The sequence below is a fragment of the Leopardus geoffroyi genome, chromosome D4, assembly GCF_018350155.1.
Source record: "Leopardus geoffroyi isolate Oge1 chromosome D4, O.geoffroyi_Oge1_pat1.0, whole genome shotgun sequence".
In the NCBI taxonomy this organism is placed as follows: domain Eukaryota; kingdom Metazoa; phylum Chordata; class Mammalia; order Carnivora; family Felidae; genus Leopardus; species Leopardus geoffroyi.
In genome coordinates, this window is record NC_059342.1 from 78,821,257 (window position 1) to 78,839,382 (window position 18,126).

The window sequence follows — 18,126 nt, forward strand, 5'->3', positions numbered from 1 at the left end:
CAGACAGGAAAGCGAATTTCTCAACGTCTCCTATTCACCTGGTGAGTGGTAGGAATGGGCTCGAATCCCAAATCCCCAAGCTCCTCAGCCCCACTACATTACAATAATTATAGTGAGAATAATGAAACGACACCGACAATAGCAACAACCTGTTTGTCCAAACACCGTGCTCAGCACTCTTAACGCACCATTTTATCTCATTGTCACAACGCGCACGAAGAAAACAGTCTAAGTTGTTTCTCTTTCTAAGAGAGGAAACTGAGGCTTGGAGCAGGTGATGCCAAACTGGTGTGGAACCAAGGCACGCAAACTCCAGAAGCTGCCCCTCCATTCACTACAACTTACCCCTTCCCTTTCTCTCCCTTTGCACGGGGAGGCTCTCAAGAAACAATTTTCCACGATCGAGTAAATGAAATGATGATGTTACCAGGGACCTCATGCAGTATCTGGCACACTGTGTTCAACCGACAGTAAATCTTTTCCCCTTCCCGCTCCCCGCTCCTCCGCGGTGAGGACCGAGGGCACAGTTAGGGCCCGCTGTCCAACGCTAGAACTCAATCCAAAGCTTTGCATATTTTAAAATGTTGTGCTGTAAAAACAGAAGAGGGACAAGGCTCCGTGAATAATTCACGACTCCGCCTTGGAGAAATTAAAAATATATTTCACAGCAAAAGAAACGTCTTTGTTATTGGGGATTTCCAGGGTCTCGGACAGAACACAGCTTCTAATTAAAGAACAGAATAGGTTGAAATATATATATTTATTCAAGTAAAATGGGAGGTGGAGAAATTCAAGGAAAAGGGGTGTAGCTTAATGAAACACTCAGTGTAGAAGTGATTTCGCTTTCGCTTCACAATAAAATACAATTTATACTACATGATTTAACATTCAAAGTCCTACTTAGTATTTGAGTAGCATCAACGGATCCATGCTGGTTGGTAGGTTTTGGAGCGGGTGGATTGGGGAGGTGAATGAGTTGGTTAAAGAGATAACCGATGTTGAGTCAAAATATATATATATATATATATACATATATATACACACACACACACACACACACACACACACACACGCAGGCTTTGTGGACAGAAAGCCCAAAGTTAAAAACGTAGGGTAAACTGTGAACTGTGTTTTGTTTTGTTTTTAGTTTAAATAAACAGAAAACAAAAACAAACAAACAAAAAACGCTTAGCGTTGTCATTTACTAGCCACACCCCTTCTAACTCTTAGCTTCCTTATCTAGAAAATGGAGCTCATTGGACTTAGCTTGCAGATTTGGGGGACTAATGGCGACGTACGATGCCTACTATGGGCAGATAATACACAATGGCTCCTCTCACTGTAAGGATGAATGAAGTTGCCCAACCTCCCCTCACACCCCCGTGATCTCCTAATCTGGGCTTCCTCACAATGCATACTGTGCGCTCAGCCTAGAAAGTGCCTGTCACCTCCCCTGTGCCTCGCCAGCTCCTGCCAGCTACATGGCTCCTTCTCCCATGGAGTCTGTCCCCGCCACTTCAGCTCCTCGTGCTCCCCCTTCCTCCGAAGGAGAAGATCGAATGTTCTAATTATACCTCAGTCCACCCACCCCGCCTCCATCAACACACCATTCTTGTTTAGCGGGCAAGGGTCACATCTAAAGGCAACCTCTCAGCTCCCTGAGCAGGAGGCATGGTGTTCCCCCACCAAAGAGGCTTTCTCAAAATTGAGTGGCCCTCGTCATTATGGCAGAAAACTGATGTGTGAGGAGATTTAGCTCATAATATAAAATGATGCACGTGGGCAAGAACCGTAAGCATCAAAATACACTAGTCTCTACCTATCCCCCTCTTTAAAAAAATGTATTTCCTCTGTTCTCTCCTCCTCTCTTAAGGGTTGGACTTGATGGGGATGGAGAGGTAAGGCAAAGCCGCGTGAAGCAATTGGTCAGCTTTCCTATTAACCTCCTCCAAGCCCATAAAACATACAAATAATACCCTATTTGTAAAATGATAACCTCAAGTTATCAGTCCCTAAAGCAGACTTACATAAACAAAGGCAACTCTCTAAACAACACCTGAAGCTTAATTATTTCCCCAGATTAGACCACGTTCCAAAGGAACTAATACCATAGTCAGATGAAGCATCCCTGAAGAATAGAGCTAATTCCAAGGTGAAGCCACAAAAGTTAGTATTTCTACAAAAGTTAGTAAACTCAAGTCTGACTGTCCCGGGGAATGGAACCCAGGGTTCTGAAATGATCAGAGCAACCAAGTCAATTTGGCTTATATGCTTTTGAGTGACGTACAGCGGCAGAGATGTTAGCTTGGCTTGAATCCCAGGGCATCCCAACCTCCCCTCCAATCCAGACCCCCAAGGCACGAACAAGGCCATGGCCCAGGAGCTGCCAACCTACCTCCCAAGGTGGCAGAGATGAGGAGGTGGGTGCCGTACTTTTTGATGATGGTATCGATGAACTGCTGAGTGGTGGGTCTTCTGCCAAGCAGGCGGATGCTTCTTTGAAACTCTGGCATGAGGGGCACTGGATGACGGACCAGGTCTCTCCTCTCGATGGCCGTGTTCCTCACCTTCCAACGGGCAAACTCCCTGGGCAAGAGAGATGAGCAAGAAGCCTCAATTTACCGCCTCTGCCCCCCAAGGCAAAGTCCATCCAACCATCCCATCCAGGCATCTCTCCTTGGGTGAGAGAGTGACGGCAATTATTTTTAATATTTGTCAAATCATACTTAGATCGGGAGCCCTCGATTCTCTTCAGCCAACAAATATTTACCGAGCACTGTTCTCACCACCAGAATACTGTAGTAGGCCAGACATGGCCGCGTTCTCATGTTGCTTACAGAGTATCAGGATACAAGAATCATTGTTGCCTAGCTGCTTCTCCAACTTTCTTGCTAGACTGTGAACCATACCACAGAGACGGAACTTTCTTAGGTACACGGTGCCTGTTGCATGGTAGGATTCCTAAGAACGCCGGCCACCTGAATAAACAAATGAGTCGATGGAGAGAAGGCAGGGAGGAAGAGAGGGAGGAAAAGAAGGCTCCTTAACAAGAGGCAAGATCTAGAGCACAAGGCAACTTGAGACCTGCTCTAAGATGGCTCCAGAATCCAATAATCCGCCCAGATTTCAGTTTGATTCACGCTTTTCACATGCATTCAGGGAGCAGGAACTGTTTGCAAGAAACAAAGCTGTATTTCGAAGACCATGTGGGAGCATTTCCACTCTTCCCTTCACTAATGATGAGGAGATCAAGACTGAAGAGGCTTCTACCCGGGAGTCTCGCTCAGGATCTCACTCTGCCTCTTGCAGACTATGTGGTGTCATCTTGGACCAAGTGTGCCACCTCCCTGTACTTGCACTTTCTTACCTATAAAATCCAATTAACATTATCTACTTTTTATTTTATTTTTTTAACGTTTATTTTTATTTATTTTTGGGACAGAGAGAGACAGAGCATGAACGGGGGAGGGGCAGAGAGAGAGGGAGACACAGAATCGGAAACAGGCTCCAGGCTCTGAGCCATCAGCCCAGAGCCCGACGCGGGGCTCAAACTCACGGACCGCGAGATCGTGACCTGGCTGAAGTCGGACGCTTAACCGACTGCGCCACCCAGGCGCCCCAACATTATCTACTTTTTACTGCTGGCGTACAGATTACACGAAACACCGGGTGCGAAAAATACCTTTGGAAACTGCCAGGTACTAATCCAATGTGGAAGACAGTTGTAGAACTATATTTTCTCACAAATTCCCAGACATGAAAATCGCTAAAGGTTCACCGACGAGGAACAAGAAGCAGGCAAACGGAATACAAGTAGAAAGTTGAAGGGCCTTGGTTCAGGTTGCTTTTGCTTCAATAATGATCTCTGTTCCTCCCAAAGATGAAGCTCCTTCTGGAACCACCAAGTCTTCCTGAATTACAAGCTCCTAGACCCTTGAGAAAAACAGACCAGCCAAGAGGATGGTAAGGTCAGCCTAGATAAATGACGGGAACCAGAGTTTAATGAAAAGGTCTCTCTTTCCTGCCACAAGATGGGAGAGATGAATGAAGGAAGGGGTACGAAGCAAGGAGAAGCCGAACGGGGGCGGGGGGATCACCCCAGAATACACCCTTGTAATTCAGCGGTGGAGTCTGACCCCTGAAGCAGAGGAATGTGGGTCTGAAAAAAAATGCTTTCAAGTTGGAATACATTTCCAAACGTCAGAGCTTATGGTTCATGCCTGCTTATAGAATCTCTGCTCACAATTCGTGACACCATTCAAATTCTAAATAAAGTCAGCTCAAAGTACTTATTAAGGTAATCAGCTGCACTCAGTGAACCCTTACAGGGCACCTACTAAGTGAAAAGTATGATGTCTCCAGGAGGGGGATCGACACTCCACAGTCCCACGTCCTTAAGAAGCTCACGGTCAGGCCAGGAAGATGAGCACTCTCCAGTTTGTTGTAAATCAAGAACTACAGGACACAGAAGAGGACAGATTTCTCAGGTCTCTAGGGAAGCTTTGGAGAGGAGGTCATATCTGAAGCATAGTTTCAAAGTCCACATGGGCTTAGATAGGCGGAAATGTGGTTAAGAGCAACTGTCCTGGGGCGCCTGGGTGGCTCAGTCGGTTGGGCGTCCGACTTCAGCTCAGGTCATGATCTCGCGGTTTGTGAGTTCGAGCCCCGCGTCGGGCTCTGTGCTGACAGCTCGGAGCCTGAAGCCTGCTTTGGATTCTGTGTCTCCCTCTCTCTCTGCCCATCCCCTGCTCACGCTGTCTCTCTCTGTCCCAAAAATAAATAAAAACATTTAAAAAATTTTAATAAAGAACAACTGTCCCCACGGAAGGAAGGGCAGGAGCAGAGTGGGGGGTGTTTGGGAGCCAGCGGAGGAGGATTTCATAGGTGTGGTGGGTAGCTTGTGACGTGACTCCCATGTCCCCCACGCTGTGGTGTTCACACCCCACTGTACTCAATCCCCTTCGCTTGAGTGTGGGCAGGAAGGGACCCAGCCACGTGCTTCTAATGAATGTGCAAGTGACGGAACGTTACTTCCAGGAGTAGTTTACAAAAGATTTCGACTTCTGTTTTGTCCGCCCTGTGTGTGTGTGTCCATCTCTCTCTGCCATGGTGTGAGATCCAAACGGTCAGGAGCCCAGCGAAGCCTCTGGCCAGCAGCTTCGGAGGAACAGGGGCCTCGGAGGGACCTGGATCCTAACAGCAACCACACAGGTGAACCTGGAAGCAGACCTTCCCCAGCTGAGCCTCAAGCCCACTAAGCACAGGTGGGAGGCAGCAAGGGCGTCCAGCCAAGCCCCACCCAGGTGCCCCGCCCCCAGAAACTGAGGTGATAAATACTGTTGTATTCAATCACTAAATTATGGAGGGAATGTGCTACTCAGCAAGAGAAGACCAACAAAAGGCAACGAGGATCATCAGATATTTCTAAGGAAAAGAGTCTTTCTTCATGAGGGTTCCCCTGAAATGTACCAAATTATATGTACATGTAATTATGAAGTTATATATATGCATAGAAACATAGTCATACTTCAGTAAGCAAATATCTATGTACCTACACATATATGTACATATATAATCACTTTGATTTATAATAACTTATGACCATAGACTACTGATTTTTTTCTCATGTGAATATGGCTACATTCCTCAAAGCTAACTTGTCTTGACATACACAAAGGTTGACTAATGTATCAAAAGTCACACAACTAGTTAGTGGTAGGGCTGGGAGTGGCAAATTGGTATCCCGATTCTTAGAGCAGTCTTTTAATATAGATACCGAGAAGTGAAATGTGAAAACCATACAACTAGTATTGATACGCAGGAATAATGCCAACCCCACCATCAACTTACAAGCCCATGACTCAATTCCTTCTCTCCCTTCCTCCCTTCCTTCCTTTCTCCCTCCTTTCCAACCTTCCTTCCTTCCTTCCTTCCTTCCTTCCTTCCTTCTTCCTTCCCTCTCTCCCTCCCTCCCTTTCTTCCTTCCTCCCTCCCTTTCTTCCTCCCTCCCTTTCTTCCTCCCTTCCTTTCTTCCTTCCCTCCTTTTTTTCCCACAGCCTCTACATCTTTCTGATGCCCACCATCTACCCACCCAGGGCCTGCCATCTTGGTTGCTTCCTTGAAAAAATTAGGTAAGAAGCTGATGCTGAGTACCTAGCTCCTTCCTCACAGGGTGGACACAAGGCCTAAGTGGGTGGAGGCATGTGACCCGGTAGGACACAGCCAGGAATGTGGGAAGAGGTCAACAGCTGGGGTATGATTATGAGGCACTGCCTCTGTGCTAGGCACGGCCTGTTTAGCGTCACAGGGTTCCCAACCCTAAGGAATTCTTCCATCTTAGTGGACAAAAGTGCCTGCTTACGAAAGCTACGTAACTATGCTGTGCTATTGGCAACAGTAACTTTAGTCAGAGAAAGGGTCCCTGACCCAACCTGTACAAAGGGCTGGGGCTGGAGTGGGGGTGTCAACGAATTCTCCTGTACAAGCCCAGTCTTTTTTTTAAAATTGTTTTAATGTTTATTTATTTTTGAAGGAGACAGAGAGACAGAGTGTGAGTGGGGGGGAGGGGCAGAAAGAGAGGGAGACACAGAATCCAAAGCAAGCTCCAGGCTCTGAGCTGTCAGCACAGAGCCCGACACGGGGCTCAAACCCACAAACCGCAAGATCATGACCTGAGCCAAAGTCGGACGCTCAACCGACTGAGCCACCCAGGCACCCCCAAGCTCAGTCTTGATGAGAACATACAGCCAAAGATAGAGAAAGGGTGTTTCCCGAAGAATGAACTCCACCTGCGAAAATGGAGGATGAGGTGGTTGGCGAGAGAGGGGTGTGTGTGAGAGAGAGATATAAATGGTAGGAGGTAAAGACAGAGAGGATGTCAGTGACCACACGACGAAGGGCCTTGTGGGCCAAACCACGTTACTAGATTCCAGTCTATAAACTCTGTTCTGATTGGCCCACAATCAAGGCTAGAAACGTTCAGAGAATGAATTCATGCGACTCTGTGGCCATCGCAGAAATGTTGGCGCAAAGACCATACTGGTTACAGGATTCTAAAAGTTTACACCTTTGCCCATAGCAGACCGAAGTGGAAGAGCTTCATAGCACTTAGACCCATTCAGAAGTAGATCTAAATAGCATTAGAGCTGAAACAGTTGATTTCTGTTTTCAAAGTTTGGGCACTTACTGTGTTTTCCAGATCTGAGGGTATTGCAATAAACAAATTAGCTGATATCAAGGAGCTTAAGCTCTAGTGAGAGCGCACTGATCATAAAGAGCCAAATCTAACAAGTCAGAGAGGGAGAAGGGCTGTGAAGACAAATAAAGCAGAGAAAGGCAGTCGGGATCCCCGGGGGTAGGGTGAGAATGTGGTTTTATATAGATAGCCTTCTTGATGTGTTGACAAGAAAGGAGAGCCCTGAAGGAAATGAAGAAGAGAACATGGGGCCACCTGGTGGACGAATGTCCAGGAAGAAGGGATAGCAGGTACAAAGGTCCTGAGGTAGAAATATTTGCCAGGTTTAGGGGTCATGAAGGAGGCAGGCCTACATGAGCAGGTAAGTATAGGAGAGGAGATAAAAGGAAGGGCGAGAAGAGAAAAGTAACATTAAAATGTAGGGCAGAGTAGGCATTGATCTTAAAAGGCTATGTTGGATTTGGTAAAGATGTCTTATTTTTAAATCCCAAGTAACATGTAGAGTCAAAAGAAGGTTTTCAGCAATGACACAATCTGATTTAGGTTCTAAAACAGGAGCCAGAGAGTAAATAGTTTAGGCTCTGCAGCCATAAGTTATCTGTCACAGCTACTTAGCCCTGTCCTTGAAGTGTGATCAACCATAGACAATACATAAACAAGTGAGTATGAGCATGTTCCAATAAAACTTTATTCATAAAAGTGGGTGTTGGGCTGGATTTAGCTCACAGGACCCCTGTTCTTTTTTTTTTTTTTTTTATGTTTATTTATTTTGAGAGAAAGAATGCGGGAGGGGCAGAGAGAAAGAGAGGGAGAGAGAATCCCAGGCAGGCTCCGCACTGCCAGGGGAGAGTCCAGTGCGAGGCTCAAGTTCACGAACCATGAGATCGTGACCTGAGCCGAAACCAAAAGTCAGACGCTTAACCAACCGAGCCACCCAGGCACCCTGAGCCCTGTTCTGAGAGCATCACTATGACTCCTTTCATAGAAGTCGTCAAATCCAACTCCCACAATTCACGGGAAGGAAAACTAAATTTCAGAGACATTAAGCTTTTTGCCCCAAATCACAGAGCGAATGATTGGCAGGGCTGAAATTAGACCCTAGGGCTCATGGCTCCAAACGCAGTGCCCTTTCCACTGCAACAAGCCACCTTTAAAAAAGAGAGACGGAAAGAGGTTGAAAATAAAGGAAAGTGAGAAAGTCTTGCTTGTCTTGTTGTCTAACTGCTCTGCTGGCCCAGGAACAATTTCATGTAAGTTCTCAGTGCACTGAGCACAACATAAAGTACATCTTTCCTTCTGAGCCCACAGAGCAAGCAAATTCCCTTCGGAGCCGAAGGCAGACCTCACAATGGTACAGGACCCGTGGAATACGCTTATGCCCAATTAAGCATCTCAGCAGGGCAGGCAAACCAATTAGACTGAGATTAAAAAAGGACCCTGGATGGAAGGCATGGGGTGGCTGTGGCGAGGCCCATCCCACCGGGGGAGCGGGAGGCGGGACAGGGGGCGGGGTTGCGGGTGACATCAGAGGCAGGGGATGGATGAAGAAGACCAAGGCCAGGATGGCAGATTTAAGATGAGGCTGGAGAGAAAACCATAAGGCCAAAGCTCTCTGCTTAGAGCTAAGCATTGCCCTTCTGGGACTCCTCCCTCCGCCTCCTTTCTACAGTCCCTGCTCCCCTGTGGGCGCGAGCACGCACGCACACACACACATACACACACACACACACACATCCTCAATGACACACGGAGGAGGAAAGGCTGTGAGACTGGCAGGGGACTGGCTCTGTGCCCTTGGGAAGGTGTTGACTCTCCTGGGAGATAAGCTGATTGGATTAGATGATCCTCAGCTCTGCGTCTCTCAGCCTGGGCGCTGGAGGTGGAAATCCTGAACAAAAACCCGGCTCTGCCACCAATTAGCTGTGAAACTGTGGAGGAGTTTACTCACCCTCTCTGAAGTGTGGATGTCATCAGGGGGAGCATATCTACCATGGAAGGGTGGGTTCAGCGTCACATTAAATCATGAAACACAGCACTTAGAACGAGCCCTCGATAAACTGTTAAAGTTACTGTCGATATTGTCACTATGGTTCCGGTCCTGGGAGAGGCTCCAATGGGAAGCTGGGTGACAGTGGTGGATCATGGGGAGGGAGAGGAGCTGAAACAATCATGCTCTTTTTCAAGTTACCTATGGGTAGAACTTCTGGGATAGATGGGATCTGATCCTTGTGAAGTCTATTAGAAAGAGTGAGTCTAGGGGCACCTGGGTGGCACTTGGGTGGCTCAGATCATGATCTCATGGCTTGTGGGTTTGAGCCCTGCATCAGGCTCTGTGCTGACAGCTCAGAGCCCGGATCCTGCTTCACATTCTGTCTCTCTCTCTCTCTCTCTCTGCCCCTCTCCCACTTGCATTCTGTCTCTCTCAAAGATAAATAAAAAGAAAAGTAAAGAAAAGAAAAGAAAAGAGGAAAGAAAAAAGAAAAGAGTGAGTCTGAATTTAAGAAAGAGACCAGCAGCTTATAAATGGCTGTGAAACAGGGGCACCTGGGTGGCTCAGTCGGTTGAGCGTCCGACTTGGGCTCAGGTCGTGATCTCACAGTTCGTGGGTTCAAACCCCACATCAGGCTCTCTGCTGACAGCTCAGAGCCTGGAGCCTGCTTCCGATTCTGTGTCTCCCTCTCTCCCTGCTCCTCCCCTGCTCATGCTCTGTCTGTCTGTCTCTCTCTCTCTCAAAAATAAACATTAAAAAAAAAAATGGCTGTGAGGCAGGCAGGCAATTTCCTGATATGTGCGATGAAGACAGAGACCACCCGTCTCCCCAAGTCGCGCTGAGAGATCAACGAAATGATGGTCGATTGCAACAGGGTCTGGACAGCTGTAAACTGCTCTTGGTATTTTTCTATTATGATTATTTACAGAGGCTCACTCATAATGACGTTTCAATTGCATAACATTCTCCTGTTTGTTCACCCATGTATAAAATGGGGGAGGGTCACAATTCCGACTTCTCGGGGTTGTGAGGAGAGCACCATCTACTGGTGGTGGCCAGTAGATAAGTGTTGGATACGTGTGAGTTTCTCCCAGTGTTTTCTAGGGAATCGAGGCTACGAATGGCTTTTGAAGAGTGAAGGCTTGCTTTACTCTTCTTTACAGAGTATGCTTTGCAGCTTTTATTTTTTTACTTGAATCTGATTCCATAGCAGAAATAGCTGGAGGTGGTTTTCAAAAACACATACCATGTAAATTTAAAAATACAGAAAAATGGGAAAATAAAGGGAAGAAAATATTTTATTTTAAAGCTTCATTAAAATTAGCACGCAAACTTCATTCTGTAATGTCCTGAACGCTTGATGGAAATGGACTATAGATGTCTCTGAGCTTCCCTGCAGCCAAAGGAAAAAGGGAATCACAGCCCAAGGAACCATACAGTCAAGAAGACAACAGGGCAGTTGTTCACAGTTGTGGGAGAAACACACATCTGCCACATGTCCCAAAGGCTACAAGAAGACACAGACGTCCCCGATGGTTTCTCATAAAGAGATGCACGTAGTCGATGCTGGTCGGTGATATACCAATGCTTGACTGGCTCAAGACAGCCACGTGCATATTCCAGAAGCATCATCCACTACAGCAATTCCCTGTAGTCAACCATACTACAGTCTAAATACGTAGCTCTCTAGTGCTCTGACTTAATCCAGGGTTAGATACCTTTTAGAATACTTTATAGACACGGTCTCGCCAATAAATGTTTGTTGATGGCATAACTGATTACGGTGCTCATCTCCGGGTGGCGAATCCCATTGGTTGCATTAACTAATCATTTGGAAGTGGAATAAAAACGAACCTCTGGGTGTGTGGGAGATGGGTGGGAGGATCTGGGACCCCTGCTTGCAGCAAATTGTCCCCAGAGATGAGCAAGGAGAATTGCAGAGGAGGAGAGTGAGGAGAAGTCACTGAACCAGAGAGAGAGAAAGAGAGATCACATTTCTCTTGCCTGCTGTTCCCAATCTCTCCCCGCATGATCCCTAGCTACCTCAGGGAAAGGTGAAACCAAGGGCATATGTGAAACGGAAATGATGCATCTTAACAACCAGGGCATCCGAGACAAATCCCCTGTTGTCTCTATGCCCCTCAACGTAAGTGAGAGGGCAGTTGAGGAATCGGGGCATCCAAGTGGGTCTCTGGGGCAATTTGGTGCCAGAGGGTGAGAGAGGTAGAACAGGGAAAAAATATAAAAGCTCTCTGAAAACACGACTGTGAACAGTTTCATTTTAATTACAAGTAAAGACACTGACTTAACTGTGGAGAATAAAATCATCCTTGCTTACGATGTGTATATAATCCTTCCTGTTTTCCAACGTGTGTTCACTTAAGTAATGGCATTTATATGTGTATACCGACCCAGCAGCAGTTGTAAAGGCTCAGATGGGAATAAAGTTCAGAGAAACCAGGAGAAGCATCTTAGAATGGAGCTACAGGCTTCTCATTGAAGAGAAATTTGAGAAGGAAAGACAGAAACACAACGGGCATACTGGAATGGCCCAACTTTTGCATAAACGGACCATTTCCTGAAAAGCAAGTGGGGTTTTTCATGAAGCCCTGTGACTGAGGGCAGGGGGCGCAGTAGGGATTATGGGAATCCACTGTGGGCAGAAGCCGCTTAGAATGCACTTGCATTATGTACTCCAAGTGGCTTATTTATTTCCCGAGATGCCCTCAATCTCCTGAGCCTCAATCTCCTGGCAATCTCTGTGCCAAAACATCCCAAACTCAGAGCAGAAAGGCTTTGGGAGCCGCCAGCCAAGGACGTTCCTGTCATTTCACAACTGAGGCAACTCAGGACAAGAGAGAAAGGACTTGCCCAAAGCCAATGGTGGCAGGCGGCACTCGAATCTGGGTCCCTGATCTCAGATTCAGCGTCCTCTGTCCTGATCCACTGCCCCAGCCCATCACCTCCAATGTGTGGGGTCTATAGGGCACTCGGTCCTCTACAAAGCTCTGTCATCACACACATTATCCTTCCAACAACCTGAAGGAGGGAGAGTATTGCCGTCACCATCACAAGGAGGGGAAACTGAGGCCCAGGCCAGTGATGGCCATGTGGCAAACCCGTGCCGGAGTGGAGACAGAAAGTCCAATGGCATGATTCTCTGCCTGGGTCCTCTTGGCCTCTCCCTGCCTTCCCCTCCTCTGCACACTCCGGCATGACCACGCCGGCGAAGGACAGGTGCACGTGCTCCCAAACCACCGTGCCGATGCTCTGCAGAAGGTCTCAGGGAAAAGCAAATGGCTCGTTCCCCTGAGCACCAGAAAATGGGCCACGAAACAGGTCCTTTGTGAAGATGTCACGGCACCCCGTAAGGACACAGTGTCAGAAAGTCAGAAAGCCCTGGCCGTGAACGAGCATAAAGCCATTCATCAGCTGGGTGATTCTTTGCAGATTTCTCAGCCTCTCTGAGCTTCTCTCAGTGCAGCAGAAATTCTAGTACTTACCTTGTAGGGTTGCTGGAAGGATTAAGCATAATGAATGCAATTAATCTGGCAGTAGTAGCTACTCAATAAATGTTAGCTATTTATCCTTTGGCGAGGCATTCTAAAAGGGGAGTTTGTCGCATAACACATAACTTTTAATGGATATTTTAAATGATCTTAATATGCTCATGGGCTCCAGGGATTATACAAACTGCATATAAATAAAATATTTAAAATTCTGTTTACTCAATTTGTCTCTCTGCTTATTTCCAAAGCATCTATTGTGAAAGCATGACTCATAACTAAATATAGATTAATAAAAGTTTGGAGCAGCAATTATTTTCCAATTATCATAAATCCCATTAAACATTGCAATTATATGAATTTTCTCTTTCAGTCCACAAAATTTGAGAGCTCCAAGGGACCACGATAACGTCTTCGTATGGCCCTCAATCTTCAGGCGGAAACACGGAGAGTCTGAGAGGGAAGATAATTTTCCCAGGGACACACAGCCGTCAGTGCCAGACCTGGATTTAAACCCAGGTTTCGCACAGCCAGACCTCTGCTCATTTCCTTCCGCCTTTGGTGCATATTTTTATGAGAAAAAAAAAATGAACAACTTCCCCAGCAGGTAATATTGCATTTAATTGCCAACTGCTTCCTTGTTAAAATATTTGGGTATTGGCGAGCTAGATGTCATCTCAGAGCCTTCCCCAAAGGCCTTCTCCTGTTTCCCTATATAATAGAAAGCTTCTCTGTCCTTATTTTAAACTAGTTAAGAAATAGCTTTTCCTTCAATTCATTCAACGCACATTCACTGAATTGCGGGTTCTATGTCAAGAATTAGGGATTTAAAACCATCCTTTATTCAACATAGATGAGCCAAAGTCCTCAAAACCAGATTTAACTCAGAGGTCAGTAAACTATGGCCCACAGACCAAATGTGTCTTACTGCCTGTTTTGTAAATAAATTTTTATTGCAACACCATGGCATTCATTTATTTATGAACTGTCTATGGCTGCTTTTGGACAACGAGACAGAGTTTACTAGTTGCAACAGAGACCACAGGGCCCAGGAAGTCTAAAATATTTACTATCTGGCCTTCACAGGAAAATTTTGCTGACCCTGATTTAACCCATTGACTTGGCCAGTCAAATAATGCATGTTTAAGGAAATAATCAGGGAGGCCAGATCAAAGATTTATAGATTGAGCTACTCCAACAGATAGGTCAGTAAATTGTGTGTGTGTGTGTGTGTGTGTGTTTGCGTTCACGTGCATGTGTGTGTGTTTGACAACAAGATTCCCTTACCCTAAAAATGTGTTTAAACTACTGGGCCAAAGAAAATTAGAAAACAAGGATGTTTTCTCACACAGCCTGTCTGCAGCACCTTTAAACCTAAATAACAAAGTCATTACTTAAATATAGATTGGAAGGAGCTGATGTTTTTTAAATGCCCACATCACACCTGAGTTAAGAAAATAAACATGTTTTTTCAAGTGGAATTTCCTATTTGATGACTAAACAAGTTAATTAACTTAATATACGCAATGATGGGGGGAAAAAAACACATCATCTGGGAGGGTCTAAGGCATTCCCAGAGGTACCTGATTGCCCAAACAGCCCAAGAAGAAGCAAGACTCCACCAATTTCCCTAGTTGTTGGAACCCGATGAGTTGTAAGGCCATGAAAACACAGCTCTGAGGGCTATAACCCGATTGACGAGGAAGGACCGACAGCATGATAAAGCCCCACTCAATACAGCAAGCTCCTGACTGACAGAACTAATCAGAAGAGAACAGGACGCCCTGAGAATTAAGGAGGTCCCTGTCCAAAGCTTTCAAAGCAGAATCTGAATAACTGATTGAACAGAACTCACGAGGTGGTTGGAAAATGTTGTTGTTGCTGTATTTACTGACTAGGCAACCCAAGGAGTTTCAAGAAGACAAAAGTGTGTTTGGAACATTAGGAACTGTCTTCTGGATGCCCAGCTAAACTGGAAATGTTTCAGTCAGGAGCCAGTAATGTTGTAATCACTGACAGGTGTGTTAGTGTCACATAAGTACCAGGGTGACAGGTGACAGATACAGAAGAGGTTACCTACTTAGTTGTTTGGTTTTTTTTTGCTTTGAGTTAGTTGGATGGTACTCCAAAACACATTGAGAGATGCAAAGCCCCTGGTCTATCTCACAGGTACCCCTCCATTCAAGATTTGAATTCTACTTTCTCCCCTGAAGCACATAAAAAATGGCTCCTCTTCATCACATGACATTTTGGTTCTTTTCTGGTGTCCCCATGAGCAACTAGCAAATGTTACTTTTCTTGGGTATGAAGATGTTTCAATGGCCACCTCCTACGAAAGCCACGGCCCAGAGACCATTCTTTTTGTAAGCTCACGTGGAGCCTTCCAAAAGAAGCCTCACCCCCTCTCTCTCATATGCAGACTCTTATCTACCTACATCCCTACATGCAGCCATGAATATACCGCTGTTCCAACACCGACATGCTTGATTCTTCAGATCCATATGCCTGAGCCAAAATAATATTGGCCACCTAATACGAGCCAGGTGCTTTGTATTAATACTCACAAACCACCCTATGAGATAGTTATGACCATCTTCATTTTATCTTTTAATATATTTTGTAATGTTTTTTTTTTCTTTTAATCTATTTTTGAGAGAGAGAGAGACAGAGCTGGGGAGGGGCAGAGAGAGAGGGAGACACAGAATCCAAAGCAGGTGCCAGGCTCTGAGCTGTCAGCACGGAGTCCGACATGGGGCTCGACCTCTCGAACCGTGAGATCATGACCGGGGTCAAAGTTGGACACTCAAGAGAAGGAGCCACCCAGGCGCCCCTGACCATCTCCATCTTACAGAGAAAGAACACCAGGCTCAAAAACCTCAATCCAGGTTTAACATTATATGAACACCAGATTTGACTTAGGCTTTGCAACCCCAAGGTTCTGTCTAGCAAGCCGACTGCCCACCGTGAACCTGCAGTCTGTGAATTTATAGAAACTGTTCCTAAACTACCTTGCGTTTCTTCCTTTCCTCTTGGTCAGTGCTGCTGATATTCTGGCTTCCCGGAAGGCTGACCACGGGTCTAGAGGAACAAGCCCTGGGCTTCGAGCAGAGGCATTATACACCCACCTACTCTCCCACAATAAGCCGGACCAGCATAGGCAATAATAAATCCTGTTTGGATTTCACTTTTCCTTATCTGTAAAATGGACAACTGGACGGGATCTGTGGCCTCCCAATTTTTGCGTAGACATGAAGCGTTTGCTTCAGGAACGCATTCTTTCAAGTAAGTTTTTGCTGCTTTGTTTGTTTTGGGACATCTACCATGATTCAGTCTCTATTTTAGATGCTAGGGCTCGGGAAGTGAATGATACACACCGAAAGTTTGCATATTTCTGGGGAAAACCCACATGACAATATTCTAGTACATCTCTTGTGAAACAGGTAAGTTAGATGTAAGCAGAACGTCTCTGGGGGTGGGATGGCTGCAGGACCCTGCCTCTCCCTCACGACCTTCCCTTTCACACTAAGGAGCCCGATGTGACAACCCTCAGACTCATATTCTGTTGATGCTTTGTGAAGTGAGGTCCGTAGGCCACATGCATCAGAATTTGGTGGGAATCTATGTTAAAATACAGAAACAAGAGCTCACTTGAACTTAGCAAATTCAGAGTCTCTGCCTTTGCCTCTTTTCAAGATTTTTTAAAAAATATTTATTTATTTTTGAGAGAGAGAGAGACAGAGCACAAGTGGGGAAGGGACAAAGAGAGAGAGGGAGACACAGAATCCAAAGCAGGTGCCAGGCTCTGAGCTGTCAGCACGGAGTCCGACGCAGGGCTCGAACTCTCGAACCGTGAGATCATGACCTGAGCCGAAGTCAGACGCTTAACTGACTGAGGCACCTCAGTGGCCCTCTGCCGTTGCCTTTTTAACAAACTCCTGGGTGACCCTTGCAGAGTGAAATAGAGGACCCCAGGGCTGAAGGACCGCTGCAGTCTCCTTTCCTCCCTTCTCTACCTTATACTACCTTTAGTCCTTTGGACTGCCGTCTCTTCCATTGTCTTCTGGTAAACTGCTTTTCAATGTACTGGGCCTCAGCCATAAGGTCACTTCTACAGCAATCTTTCTCTGATTCCCCCAGCCAGCTCTGGTCCCTCGGATCACTGAACACAGCTGGCAGTGACGTGCTTGTGTGGTGATTTTACCATCATCCCTTCTACTAGACAGTAACCTCCACGGGGCAGAAAGTGTATCTCTTTTTGTCCCGCTCTTGTACATTCCTGGAACTTACAAAGTGCCCAATAAATAATTCTTAAATAAATCAAGGCAGAATGAATGAGTTTGTGAATGGATCTCTCCTTTCCAGCACCGAGAAACTCATGTTTTTAGGCACCCCCCACGATCAGAACGTTTCACTGCCAATACTTCCCTCCTGGAGTCTGGCAAGTTGCCTGAGGACCCTGTTTCCAAACTTTCCAAGTCGTAGCGACTTCCTGTTTCCATTTAGGACTTCCTGTTTCTATTTACGCCTGCACCCTGTTCCACATGTAGGCAGAGGTGGCAACTGAGGCCTCAAAGGTGAAGAGTTTTGGAATTAATCCTTAACACCTTTGTACTTTCATTTTTCCATTGTCCAATCAGTAGCATAATTAATAAGTTCAGGGAAAGAACTCTTGAGATGAAAAACAAAAAAAGAAACCAAAGAAAACACAAGCTTTGTAGTCAAGACACACAGAGGTGCAAATGCCACCCACCTGGGTCCCCTGCCTCCACTCGACAATCCCACAATTCTTCCACATATTACGGCGAGAACTCCTTTTTTCCAACCGTGGATTGGTTCATGGCTCAGCTTGCCGGGAAGCTGTCAATGAGTCTCCACTGTCTACAAAATACACCGGACACTCTCTGGATTCCTACTCAAGATGTCTCGTGACCACAGGTAAACTTCAGAGGCCCTGCTCCTTCCCCTGCTACACTGTCCTCACTCTAGTCAAATGTCAACTGTGGACCCGTTCATAATTAATATCACCCACCTTCACCTTTCCCTTACATTTTTATGAACATTGCGAGATGAATCACTCCCTAAAATGTAGCCCAGACCTCTTAATTCTGAGTAGAATGACCTCCATGACCTGTCCTGCCTACATAATTTGCCAGCTTCTTCTTGACTCCTAATCTCCTCCCAGTCCCTTATTCTTTATTAAGCACCATCAAATATACCAACCCTCTGTGACCTCCAGGCGTTCTTACTCATCAAGGGCACACTGCCCTTCCCCAAGCAAAACGTGTACCGAAACTGCCTGTTTACTTCTTTCTGTCTCTGTTACAGGATTCATTCTGCATGAGAATGGGGGGCGGGGGTTGGAAAGGATGCTTGTTCAGAATAGTCTTCGCACCTAGCTGTAGGCCTGGCAATATAGTAAGTTCTGAAATGATTGA

At 46.1% G+C, this 18,126-nt stretch overlaps 1 protein-coding gene across 2 annotated transcripts in view; it reads right to left on the reverse strand.

Annotated features, from left to right (window-relative positions):
* Window positions 1-18,126, reverse strand: part of BRINP1 (BMP/retinoic acid inducible neural specific 1) — a 176,920-nt gene that overhangs the window by 62,436 nt on the left and 96,358 nt on the right. For both annotated transcript variants that reach the window (XM_045470399.1, XM_045470400.1), the window contains exon 3: window positions 2,396-2,586. In XM_045470399.1, coding sequence (XP_045326355.1) covers window positions 2,396-2,586 — 191 coding nt within the window. The remainder of the gene's footprint in view (window positions 1-2,395; window positions 2,587-18,126) is intronic.